Source organism: Hoplias malabaricus, chromosome Y, assembly GCF_029633855.1.
Source record: "Hoplias malabaricus isolate fHopMal1 chromosome Y, fHopMal1.hap1, whole genome shotgun sequence".
In the NCBI taxonomy this organism is placed as follows: domain Eukaryota; kingdom Metazoa; phylum Chordata; class Actinopteri; order Characiformes; family Erythrinidae; genus Hoplias; species Hoplias malabaricus.
In genome coordinates, this window is record NC_089820.1 from 26,365,448 (window position 1) to 26,378,758 (window position 13,311).

The following is a 13,311-nucleotide window of genomic DNA, read 5'->3' on the forward strand; positions in this document are numbered from 1 at the left end:
CATGCAGACACAAGGAGAACACACCACACTCCTCACAGACAGTCACGTGGAGGAAACCCACGCAGACACAGGGAGAACACACCACACTCCTCACAGACAGTCACCCGGAGGAAACCCACGCAGACACAGAGAGAACACACCACACTCCTCACAGACAGTCACCCGGAGGAAACCCATGCAGACACAAGGAGAACACATGAAAGGTTTTAAAATATATGTTTATCTTAAGTTCTTTGGTATGTTTGTTTGAGGAAAGCCAGAGATAATCATGTTTGATTTAAATTTTATTAAATTCCTTTAATGGAAGACTGATTAATTCTGTACATTTTGGCAAAATTATTCAGTTACAAACTTTAAAGCTGCAGTCAATCTTTTTCACCACACATTGTCCTTCTGAAAAGACATTATACTGACACCTAGAGGCCTGGACGTGTCAGAGACCACACTATTCCCTCTTTCAAACAGGGCCAAACAGTGTAAAATGACTGACAGTAACTTTAAAGGCTCAATGTGGGGAACAGAGGTGTTTCATCATTATATTAAACGTAGACATGCAGTGCTCTTCAGTACACAACACATATATTTACAACCACTTATAATAACACAATAAAACAAACAATAATAATAAGTTAACCAGTACAGTAGGTGGCAATTTATTATAAAGATAATTGTCTTTCTAACTCATATTTTCAGTCATTTACATTACTCTTTATTAATGTTCCATATTAAAGTGTCTCATATGGTCAGGGCTCTGAGGGACAGACCGGTGAGTGTGGACTGGGCTGTGTATCAGTAAAACGCAGAAAACAGAACAGGTTCTAATTCAGGATCTGAAACAGCCCGTCAGTTGCAGACTCGGTGTGAAAGGACTTAGGGGTAGATTAGGGTCGAGGTGAGGGTACTTACGCATAAGGAGAGGACGCCTCACTATTAAATGAACAGAAATCTGTGTCACCACCCACAGGAACACAGGGTTAATCCAGGGAGACTTCTATGAGTTTAGATGAAAATGAGGCTTGTTTCGACTCCTTCATTTTGTCGAGTCCGAAAAGCAGATCCAGCTGAGTGATCGGCCTCAAACGAACCCCATCTACAGGCCTGCACATACGCACACACACACGCACGCACGCACGCACGCGCACACACACAGATGCACACACGCGCACACACGCATACGCACGCACACACACACATTTAAGGTATTAGGTAAGTCTCAAAATGTCCAGTGTGTGTTTAGCATGGGCGAGTGTGTGTTTAGCGTGGGCGAGTGTGTGTTTAGCGTGGGCGAGTGTGTGTTTAGTGTGGGCGAGTGTGTGTTTAGTTTGAGCGAGTGTGTGTTTAGTGTGAGCAAGCGTGTGTTTAGATGAAACTGAGGCTTGTTTCGACTCCTTCATTTTGTCAAGTCCGAAAAGCAGATCCAGCTGAGTGATCGGCCTCAAACGAACCCTATCTACAGGCCTGCACATACACACACACGCACGCACGCGCACACACACGCACACACATACACACACATGCACGCACGCGCACACACACACACGCACACACACGCACACAAACATTTAAGGTATTAGGTAAGTCTCAAAATGTCCAGTGTGTGTTTAGCGTGGGCGAGTGTGTGTTTAGTGTGGGCGAGCGTGTGTTTAGCGTGGGCGAGCGTGTGTTTAGCGTGGGCGAGTGTGAGTTTAGTGTGGGCGAGTGTGTGTTTAGCGTGGGCGAGCGTGTGTTTAGCGTGGGCGAGCGTGTGTTTAGCGTGGGCGAGCGTGTGTTTAGCGTGGGCGAGCGTGTGTTTAGCGTGGGCGAGCGTGTGTTTAGCGTGGGCGAGCGTGTGTTTAGCGTGGGCGAGCGTGTGTTTAGTGTGAGCGGGCGTGTTTTTAATGTGGGCGGGCGTGTTTTTAATGTGGGCGGGCGTGTTTTTAATGTGGGTGAGTGTGTGTTTAGTGTGAGCGGGTGTGTGTTTAGTGTGAGCGGGTGTGTGTTTAGTGTGAGCGGGTGTGTGTTTAGTGTGAGCGGGTGTGTGTTTAGTGTGAGCGGGTGTGTGTTTAGTGTGAGCGGGTGTGTGTTTAGTGTGGGCGAGCGTGTGTTTAGTGTGAGCGGGTGTGTGTTTAGTGTGAGCGGGTGTGTGTTTAGTGTGAGCGGGTGTGTGTTTAGTGTGGGCGAGCGTGTGTTTAGTGTGAGCGGGTGTGTGTTTAGTGTGAGCGGGTGTGTGTTTAGTGTGAGCGGGTGTGTGTTTAGTGTGGGCGAGCGTGTGTTTAGTGTGAGCGAGCGTGTGTTTAGTGTGAGCGGGTGTGTGTTTAGTGTGAGCGGGTGTGTGTTTAGTGTGAGCGGGTGTGTGTTTAGTGTGGGCGGGTGTGTGTTTAGTGTGGGCGGGTGTGTGTTTAGTGTGAGCGGGTGTGTGTTTAGTGTGGGCGAGTGTGTGTTTAATGTGGGCGAGCGTGTGTTTAGTGTGGGCGAGCGTGTGTTTAGTGTGGGCGGGTGTGTGTTTAGTGTGAGCGGGTGTGTGTTTAGTGTGAGCGAGTGTGTGTTTAATGTGGGCGAGTGTGTGTTTTGTGTGGGCGAGTGTGTGTTTAGACGGTTTACAGACGGAAGTGTGTTAGAGTAACACTGCACTTTTAGGTTCTTTTCTGTTGAATAAAATGACGATTGTGATTTTAATACGACACAATGTACAACGACAAAAAAGCGGAGAGTGTGAATCACAGTTAAACACCACATAAATACGCAGAACGTGTGTGTGTGTATATGTGTGTGTGAACTTACTCCTCTTCCTCCTGCTTGTCCAGCTGGAACTGGTGAGCAATTTGTTTGATCTGAAGTTTTCGGACGTAATCTCGGACCCGATACAGAGCAGCGTCTCGACACAGCTCCCTCAGATCACTCCCCGAGAACCCCTCCGTCTTCTCTGAGATCTCCTTTAGATTCACTGCATTACTGAGCTGCAACACACACACACACAGGTAAATAAACTCACTCTTTAAATTCATTACCTTTAAAAACTGAGTGTAAAATCCAGTAGATGTTTACGTTTTCTCCCGTGAGGATGAGCTGAAGCACCTCCTGCCTCTGAGCTGCGTTCTGTGAAAATTAGAACAACACTTGATGTAAAAAGGGAAAAATTATAACTCAAAGTCCAATTAAAACCGTGTCTCTGTGTGTGTGTGTGGCTGGAGGTCTATATAAGGAGCTGTGGGTGTTGCTGGAGGTCTATATAAGGAGCTGTGGGTGTTGCTGGAGGTCTATATAAGGAGCTGTGGGTGTGTGGCTAGATGTCCATATAAGGAGCTTTGGACGTGGCTAAATGTCCATATAAGGAGCTGTGGGTGTGGCTGGGGGTCTATTATAAGGAGCTGTGGGTGTGGCTGGAGGTCTATTATAAGGAGCTGTGGGTGTGGCTGGAGGTCTATTATAAGAAGCTGTGGGTGTGCCTGGGGGTCTATTATAAGGAGCTGTGGGTGTGGCTGGAGGTCTATATAAGGAGCTGTGGGTGTGGCTGGAGGTCTATATAAGGAGCTGTGTGTGGCTAGATGTCCATATAAGGAGCTTTGGACGTGGCTAAATGTCCATATAAGGAGCTTTGGACGTGGCTGGAGGTCTATATAAAGAGCTGTGGGTGTGGCTGGAGGTCTATTATAAGGAGCTGTGGGTGTGGCTGGAGGTCTATTATAAGGAGCTGTGGGTGTGGCTGGAGGTCTATTATAAGGAGCTGTGGGTGTGGCTGGAGGTCTATATAAAGAGCTGTGGGTGTGGCTGGAGGTCTATATAAGGAGCTGTGGGTGTGGCTGGAGGTCTATATAAGGAGCTGCTGGTGTGGCTGGAGGTCTATATAAGGAGCTGTGGGTGTGGCTGGAGGTCTATATAAGGAACTGTGGGTGTGGCTGGAGGTCTATATAAGGAGCTGTGGGTGTGGCTGGAGGTCTATATAAGGAGCTGTGGGTGTGGCTGGAGGTCTATATAAGGAGCTGTGGGCGTGGCTGGAGGTTTATATAAGGAGCTGTGTGTGGCTGGAGGTCTATATAAGGAGCTGTGGGTGTGGCTGGAGGTCTATATAAGGAGCTGTGTGTGGATGGAGGTCTATATAAGAAGCTGTGGGTGTGGCTGAAGGTCTACATAAGGAGCTGTGGGTGTGGCTGGAGGTCTATATAAGGAGCTGTGGGTGTGGCTGGAGGTCTACATAAGGAGCTGTGGGTGTGAGCGATCTCTATACTCTGGGTTAGTAACTCACAGGTAACCCCACGTGGAAGGTGGTGGGCATCCTCCTGAGAATGGCTGGGTCTACGTCCTGAGGTCGGTTTGTAGCTCCCATCACCATCACCTGTAAGAAACACCACACACACACACACACACACACAATAATAATAACTATTATTATGTATCTTCACTCATTAAGCACCATGCATTTCCTCGAAGCTGACTTTATTCCGTCATTCCCTCACCTCCTTAAGATGAGTTATTAACAGCTGTATGCTTGTGTTTATCTGTAAATGTACACAGTGTGTGTGTGTGAGACCTGAGTACAAGCTCCAGTCTCAAGGCCGTCCCACAAACTCATAAACTGAGCCTTCATCATCGCTGTGGCCTCGTGATCCAAACACGAGCGGTTCCTCAGGAAGGAATCTGAGACACAGGGAGACAGAGAGAGAGACAGAGAGAGAGAGAGAGAGAGAGAGAGAGAGAGAGAGAGAGAGAAAGAGACAGACAGAGACAGAGAGAGAGAGAAAGAGACAGAGAAAGAGAGAGACAGAGACAGAGAGAGAGAGAGAGAAAGAGACAAAGAAAGAGAGAGACAGAGACAGAGAGAGATAGAGAGGTAGGTTTAATGTGAAGAGCAGCTGGGAAGTATATTCTCTGGACTGAGGGAGGTTCTCCCACTGGTCAGTGCGGTCCGGCTCGGTCCAGTATCAAACCTGGGGTCCCTGTGTCCACTGCCCAGCGTCCTGCACCGTCCAATCAGAGAACACTTCAGCGCTGATCCATTTCACCTGTGTTTTAGTCTTTAGCAGCTGTGCTTTGCGAAGTGTTCTCTCCCTTGCCCTCACACACTCTCTGTCTCTCTCTCTCTCTTTTCACTCTCTCTCTATATATCTCTCTCTCCCTCTCTGTTGCATGCTGGGAGTTGTGTGAGAGTGGTGTGGGGTGAGACTGTGCTGGTGAGAGCTGGCTGATTGTTTCACTTTTTCTTCTATTTTTCTACACATCTTTGGTGAGTAGTTGTACAGGTCTGAGTCTGTGTCAGTGCTGGGAGCGGAGAGACCCCACCCCTGTCCATGGTTGTAGACGTGTTACTGAGGATAATGTCATGGTGGAGGATGTACTTGTTGCTGTGAGAGAGGTGGTTGGTCATGAAAATATTCAGTCTGCTTCCCGCATGATTACTAACGACTCGTTTGTGCAAGTTTCGCTGCTGTTTGCTCCGTCAACAAGGATCACCGTTTCAAATGATTATTATTATTATTCCCAACGCTGTGCTGGGGCGAGAGCTCACACACTACGGTAAAATCACCCGTTTATTTACTACAATCTCTTTGGGCTGTAAACACCCGTCTTTAAACCACACCGTGTCTTTCAGGAGACATGTTTACATGATTTTAGATCGCCCTGTGAACTCGCTCGATATCTCTCTCCGTGAGAAACGGAGAACGGCATAAATGGCTCGGCTGTCCACACAAACGACAGGAGGAGGACAACGCTAACACTGATGCTAAGGTTGACGGTAGTCCCGGGGCGAGTACTGCTGGGGACGCAGCGCCGGAGGAGGGCGGGGCTTCGGCCTCTCAGGTGAGATGGGCCGGGGCTCAGACCGAGCAGCGGCACATAGCATCAGCGATGGTGAACTGCAGAAGTGTCCTGAGGAGCTCAGTGCTGTACAGAGGCAGGAGCCAATGGTTACTGATACACAGATGTATGAGGGGCTCTCTGATGAAGGTGATGTTGGGTCTCAGAGCACTCTTAGTGAACTGGACTCCTCTCAGGTAGAGCCCAGTGGAGATGCAAGAGATGCAAGTGGAGATGACTTTGCAAGAACTTATTGCGGCGATTTGGCAGCTCCACACTGGACGATCCCCAGGTGGACTTCCAGCACTTTTGGGAAAGTCTTGGGGTGTTTGCGTGCTGTGTCTCTGCCGTGGTGTGTAAGGACCAGTCCTATCTCAGACAGAACTATTATGGATAAATTGTTCTTGGTGCCTTTTTAATGTTCTTTAGAGTGTTTGGGGTTGGGGATGTTTTCTCGGGCTGGGTGAGGCTGCTGTATTCTGGGGCCTCCTGTATGGTGGTGGAGGTGGGCTGAACAGACTGGGGTCTCCCATGGCATTAGGCAGGGGTGTCCGATGTCTGGTCAGTTGTACACTTTGGCCATTGAACCATTGCTTTTCCGTCTGAGAGAGAGGACAGTGGGGTTTCATGTTTCACAAATACATCAGTGTCCGGGTGTTGCACTCTCTGCCTACGCTGATGATGTAACTGTTTTTATTAATGATGAGCAGGACATGAGGTTGCCAATAACTTGGTTGCTTCCACCCTTTGGCACAGATTCAGTGTTCTACAGCCCCCAACCGTACTGGTGCAGGAGATTCAAAGACTGTTGGTGACGTTCTTCTGGACGAGTCAACACTGGATCAGATCTGCTGCCCTGTATCTGCCAGTCCAAGAGGGAGGACAGGATTTGGTGGACATCAGGTCCAGGGTTATGGCCTTTCGTCTGCAGGTTGCTCAGAGACTGATGTGCCAAGAGCGTCCTGCATGGATGGATATTGGGACTGCACTCTTAAAACAAGCTGGTGGTCTGAACTTTCATCTCCATCTTTTCCTCATGGACTTGAGAGAAGCTGAACTTAATCTTACTCCGTTTTACAGATCGGTGATGGAGGCCTGGAGAGTCTTCGTAGTTTCCAGGTCGAATGAGATTCTCAAAGCTGGGCCACTTGGCGACTACTACAGTGGAGACCGTGAGGGAGAGAACTGGTCTCACTTCCAGGCGGCTGTTGGATCAGCTTGTGGCTGAGATAAGGAGATCTTTGCCTGCAGACTGCCGGAATTTCTTGACCAATCTGCCCGCTGTTGCCCAGTGGAGAGATGGCTGTCCGTATGAGTTTCCCACCCTGGATGTGGCCCCTGCTGTTGGAGAATGGACTGAGGATGAGGGGCTTCTGTTGTCCTTTACCACCCCGACCCTGGATGTCCTCACCACACTCGGGAGGAAGACCCTCTACCTGATCTGTGTGAAGGTTTCACAGTTCCAGTTGTTGACTGATGTTCCATCGACCAGGTGGTCTGAGTTTTTTGGCCCTGACTTCTCCCCCAAAGGTGGCTGCCGGACCCTGTACAAGCGTCCGATTGAGAAATGGACAACTGACCTCCAGTGGAGGATAGTGCATGGGGCGATAGCTACGAACAGACATCGGGAGCACCTCGATCCAAGCGCTGATGAGGGCTGACCTTTTTGTTCTGAGAGTGAGACTGTCTTTCATATGTTTGTGCAGTGCACCAGGCTGGGCGTTTTATTTCAGTTGCTAACTGAGTGGTTTCTATCTCTCGGTGAAGTATTTTCTTTCCAGCTGTTTATCTTTGGGCCAATGTACACAGTGAGGAGAAAGAAAGCTTTAGTGTTGATTAATTTTCTCTCCGGCACAGCGAAGTTAGCCATATGGAAGTCCAGGAAGAACCGGATGTTGGGTTGAGGTGCAGTGGAAGTGAGGGCTGTGTTTGAGGGACTAGTGACCAGTTCACGCCTGTGCTGACCCTAAGTACCCCGTCTAAAAGGATTATTCTGTCCAACATCCCTCCCTTCATTAAGCATCCCCTTAACCTGCAAGTCGCCCCTAATTAAACACTTGGTGTCCTTTAGGAGAGTGGTTTTCATGGTGCTGAATGGAGGAGCTGAAATGTTGGACTTGGTTTTGAAGTTTAAAGTTGACGGTTTTGTGTACTCAGTATTTGCATCGACTGACAGTACTATGAGGTGTTTTGGGTGTGGACAGGTCGGACATCTTGTTTGTGCCTGTCCTGACTGAGGTAATACGGGCACTGAGGGGACGGGGGGTGCCGAACGGTCGGGGCCTGTAGCAGCCGTGCCTACGGTGGTCGTTCCCCCTGCGACTGCTGGTTGGCCGGCTGCACAGACCCCGAACAGCACAATGTCACCACCTGGGGGGGGGTCCGCTGCTGGGGTGGCTGCCGGGTCCGTGTTGGCCGCGGTGGAGCCCTCTTCCGCTGGGTCTGCTGTTGTTGGGGTGGCTGCCGGGGCTGTGGTGCTCATGGTGGAGCCATCTTCGGTCGGAGCCCTCTGTGGGTGTGGCTGCGGACCTCTTCGGCGGGGCCAGCTGTTGGGGTGGCTGCCGGGGCCATGTCAGTCATGGTGGAACCCTCTTCGGCAGGGTCTGCTGTTGGGGTGGCTGCCGGGGCCCCGTCGGCTGGGGTGGGGCTGATTTTGAGCACCATTACGTGGAGGAGAGGGACAGAGGGGTGCAGGGCAGGAGGCTGAAGGAGTAAATCTTATGAAGGTTGAGTCTGTTTTTAAAATTCCTCATAAGAGGAAGAAGAGGGGCCTGGGGAAGGGGAAAAAACAGGCTAAACAAGATGTGACGGCAGTGGAGGACAGAGACTCGGACAGTGAGGGTTCTCTCTCTGACTCGGGATAGTCTGTGTGCTCCCAGGAGGAGAACAGGCCTCAACTGTACACTGTTGATGAGATCAGAAAGTTTTTACGTGCCACTAAAGGACAGAAGGGTGTGAGGGTGAGAAAAGGGCAAAGTTTTATGAGCTGGTTAAACACAAACGTATTGATGTTGTCTTCTGTGGAGCACACAGAACAGACCGGAATCATGGCGAACGTCACGCGGCTTCACGGAAGCAGCTTCTTTGTAAGTGGAGGACAGCGCCGACCCCGGAGGAACTCAAGATGGTGAAGTACTACGGTGCAGGGGTGAATAGGCCTGCGGAGGACGACCCTTTCCCTGTCCTCATCCTGGCCCCTGACCTGGAGGACTGCGAGGGGCCCCTGCTGGAGTGTAATGCATGAAGTTGGACAGTGCCTCAGGGAAGCTGCTATATGTGCTGTATGCTGCATGTGTGAAAGCTCTGAACAAAAAGAGACTGAATGGGAGGGTGGACACGCCGTGGAGGGAGGTTCTATCTCTCTGTGATGATGTGAAGCCTGAGTGGAGAGCGTTGTACAAGCCACCGTTAACAAAAAGAGCTGCTGACCTCCAGTGGAGGGTTTTACATGGGATTTTACCTGTTAACTCTTTTATGGCTTTTAATGTGATTTTTACTGTGCACACTTTTATCCTGGGTTTTAAAAACTAAAAGAAGGATCGGGCCAAGGGCCAATTGTTGAACTTTATCCTTGGTCAAGCGACACTGGCCGTTTACACCAGTCGGAAGAACAAGGTGGAGCAGGACACTGACAGCGAGGTCGTAAGGGTTTTTATCGACTGGTGAGACCAAGGATTCTTATTGACTTTAATTTTTATAAGTGCATGAAGAATCTGGAGGTGTTTGAGGAGGTGTGGTGCTGTGGGGGAGGGGTGTGTTCTGTATGTGATGAAGAACTCTTTTTTTATACCCAGGTTTTATAGTGAGTGTTGTTTCCAAGTTCTTTTAATGTTTCTAAAGTGACTTTGGACGACTATTGATCCCACTTCTTATTAATAAAGGACCCTAAAAAGTCAAAAAAGTCTCTCCCTCTCTGTGTCTCTCTCTCTCTCTCTCTCTGTGTGTCTCTCTCCCTCTCTGTGTGTGTCTCTCCCTCTCATCACTGGATATTTCTGCAGTCTCAGTGAGGACATTGAGACAGGGGGACTCTGGTGTGACAGACGCATCTGGGACCCCTGTGTGATGCGATGGGAGTGGACCCATGGACCTGGGCCGAGCAGCGGAGAGATCTGGGGTGGTGTTAGAGAGAGGACAGCGCCGCTCTGACGGTGGAACCACGTTGTTACAGACCCACAGACATCACCCTCTCCCCAACACAACCCCGGGGGGCGTCACCTATCTCGTCCATGAAGATGATGCAGGGTTGAAGTTTGACGGCGAGCGAGAACACGGCGGCCGTCAGCTTCTGGGACTCTCCGTACCACTTGTCCGTCAGAGTGGACGCCTGCAGGTTGATGAACTGACAGCCGGACGCTTTGGCCGTCGCCTTGGCGATCAGAGTCTTACCGCAGCCAGGGGGACCGTACAACAGGACACCTGAGGACAAGAGGACAGAGGGACAGGAGAAAAGGAGGACGGGAGGTTTGCTTTAAAGTATTTCATAAACGACCAATCACAGTCGTTCTCCACTAAGTTAGGGGAGGAGCTACATTATATTACAACATGTTTATAATAATTGTTAATTGTTTATTTTGCTCTGTTTCTTGGTGCTGCTGAGGTGTGATGTGGTGGTGGATCATTCTCAGCGCTGCAGTGAAACTGACGTGGTGGTGGTGTGTTAGTGTGTGTTGTGCAGCACTGCTGTGTCTGATCCACTCTACACCAGCACGACACACACTAACACACCACCACCACGTCAGTGTCACTGCAGCGCTGAGAATGATCCACCACCACATCACACCTGCTCTGTGGGGGTCCTGAGCGCTGAGGAACAGGGGAAGAGGGGGGTAATAAAGTATGTAGAGCCACAGGGGCGGTCTCGGTTGGCCAGTGTCAGTGGGCTACCTCTGGGCGGCTGGAAGAGTTTGGATCCGTGGAATAAATGTCGTTTCTGGAACGGAAGGATAACAGTGTCCTGCAGCTCTGTGATGATGTCATCAAGTCCTGCCACATCCCTCCACGTCACCTTTAAACACAACAGCACATAAACATCCATTACACACACACACACACACTGGGAACAGTGGAACTGTGTTCTCTGGAGTGATGGGGTTCCTCTGGTGTGTGGAACAGTGGAACTGTGTTCTCTGGAGACTCCCCACACAAAAATGAGGAAATCTGGGGTAAAGTTTACCTTCATACTGCGAGGATCAACGAGGTGAGAGGCAACGTTCATCTCATACTCATTCAGACTCACTCCCTCCACTCCCATCTGCTTCATCACTCTCTCAGCCTGAGAGAGAGACAGAGAGGGAGAGAGAGGGGGGGGGGAGAGGGGGAGAGAGAGAGGAAGAGAGGGAGAGGGGGGAGAGAGAGAGACAGAGAGAGGGGGGGGGAGAGAAAGAGAGAGGAGGGGGGGAGGAGAGAGAGAGGAAGGAGAGAGAGAGAGAGAGCGCGAGAGAGAGAGGGGAAGGAGAGAGGGGGAGAGAAAGAGAGGGGAAGGAGAGAGGGGGAGAGAGAAAAACAAAAAGAGACAGTGTTTTCCACTGTTTTTGTGAATGATGAATGCATTTTGAATAAAACCCTGAATCCAAAACTGAATATCGCGCCTCAGACAACGTTATAAAATCTAAAACCAAAGCGAGTGTTGGGTGAGAGGCTTTGTGAATAAACGCGATCAGGTTTAAGGAAGGTCCCTGTGAGAGAGAGAGAGAGAGAGAGAGAGAGAGAGAGAGAGAGAGAGAGAGAGAGAGAGAGAGAGAGAGTCACTGACGACAAACGACAAACCCACTGCGCTACAGCCTGTTTATTCTGAGTAAAGCCCAGTCTGTGAACTGTAAAAACAAGAACATTTATTTATAAGGCACTTTTCATGTAAAGAGCATCTCAAAGTGCTCTTACAGTCGAAGAACAAGGTTAAAAAGTAAAAGCAAAACAAACAAATCCCAAAAAACAAATGATAAACAAATATAAAAATAACTAATAGTTAAAATAAAGACAAAGGACAAAGTAACTAAGAGAATTGTAACGAATGACTGGGAAGCTCTGAGAGACGAGTAGAAGCGTGGGAGAAGGGCTGGAGTTAAAGACAGAGGTGTAGGTGTCTGACCGCACCGCCACTCACCCTCTTCTTGGCCTGGGACTTCTGCTTCTGAGTCGGGTCCAGAGCCTCCACCACCCACTTTATGCTGTAATACGTAGCAGCTCCGAACACGGTGAGCCGCACCAGCAGCCCCAGCACTTCGCTCCGGGACAGAGGACGCAGCAGAGCGTCCCGAGGGACGTCCGACAGCATCGTCCGCTCCGGCTCCTCCACCCACCAGAGGAATTTCTGTGGACGACAAGGGGTTAAATCTCAGTTACAGTCTGGAATTACCTCTCGGAATAATCTCGGTTCTCAGGAGCGTCTGTGACAGGAGTAACGGACAGCACTGCACGGTCTCGTCTCGTCTCGACAATTAGTTAAATCTGGTATCTGGAACCGGGTTCTTATTTAGTCCCTGCTTTCTCGGGTAAACACACAGTAAAAAACACTGTAAAAACACTGTAAAATAACAGTAAACACAGAATAAACACTGTAAAATAACAGTAAACACAGAGTTAACACAATAATCCAACTATAAAACACACACAGACAGTGAAGACATGGTAAACACAAAATAAACACTAAGTAAACAGAGAGTAAACAGTGAATAAACACATAACACAGTAGACTCGCAGTAAACAGTGTAAACAAATAAGAACAACGTAAAGAACGAGTAAAGACATGGTCAACACTAAATAAACAAATAATCACAAAGTAAACGAAGAGTAAAAATAGAGTAAGCACAATACACAAATAAAAACATTGTAAACCGGGCGAAAAGACGTGGTACACACCCAATAAACACATAAATAATCACGTAAACAAGCAGTAAACTCACAGTAAACACAGAGTAGATGGTAAAGCGGGTCCGGAGCACGGAGTAAAGCCTGTGTTTGATGATAAATGTGTTTTAATTCAATTTTAAACTCTGTTACTGCGCTTTAAAAGCAGAAATGTTTCCTTTGGTTTGTTTTCGGCGGTTTCCTGTGTCAGTGTAAGCACAGAGAACCCTTTAATAGGTTTAAATTCAGACTTTATTCCGGATTAAAGACATTTATCTCGAGTTTCTGAATAAAATCCTCACATTATCGTCCTGGCACCACGCGCCGCAGCGTCCGTGCAGAAACACAAACCGAAAAAACAGTTCCTACCGTCGGGTAATTCCACACACCAGAAGAACCCCATCACTCCAGAGAACACAGTTCCACTGTTCCACACACTAGAAGAACCCCATCACTCCAGAGAACACAGTTCCACTGTTCCACACACCAGAAGAACCCCATCACTCCAGAGAACACAGTTCCACTGTTCCACACACCAGAGGAACTCCATCACTCCAGAGAACACAGTTCCACTGTTCCACACACCAGAGGAACACCATCACTCCAGAGAATACAGTTCCACTGTTCCACACACCAGAGGAACCCCATCACTCCAGAGAACACAGTTCCAGTGTTCCACACACCAGAGGAACA

General features: G+C 49.1%; 1 protein-coding gene across 1 annotated transcript; it reads right to left on the reverse strand.

Annotated features, from left to right (window-relative positions):
* Positions 1-298: 298 nt before the first annotated feature.
* LOC136678787 (outer mitochondrial transmembrane helix translocase-like) lies at positions 299-13,006 on the reverse strand. Its single transcript, XM_066656922.1, has 11 exons — positions 12,921-13,006; positions 12,675-12,723; positions 11,876-12,082; positions 10,946-11,044; positions 10,657-10,777; positions 9,988-10,188; positions 4,508-4,614; positions 4,223-4,312; positions 3,025-3,075; positions 2,761-2,936; positions 299-1,098 (listed from the first exon to the last, which is right to left on the reverse strand). Coding segments are annotated over exons 1-11 (1,227 nt in total). The 5' UTR covers positions 12,923-13,006; the 3' UTR covers positions 299-974.
* Positions 13,007-13,311: the final 305 nt, after the last annotated feature.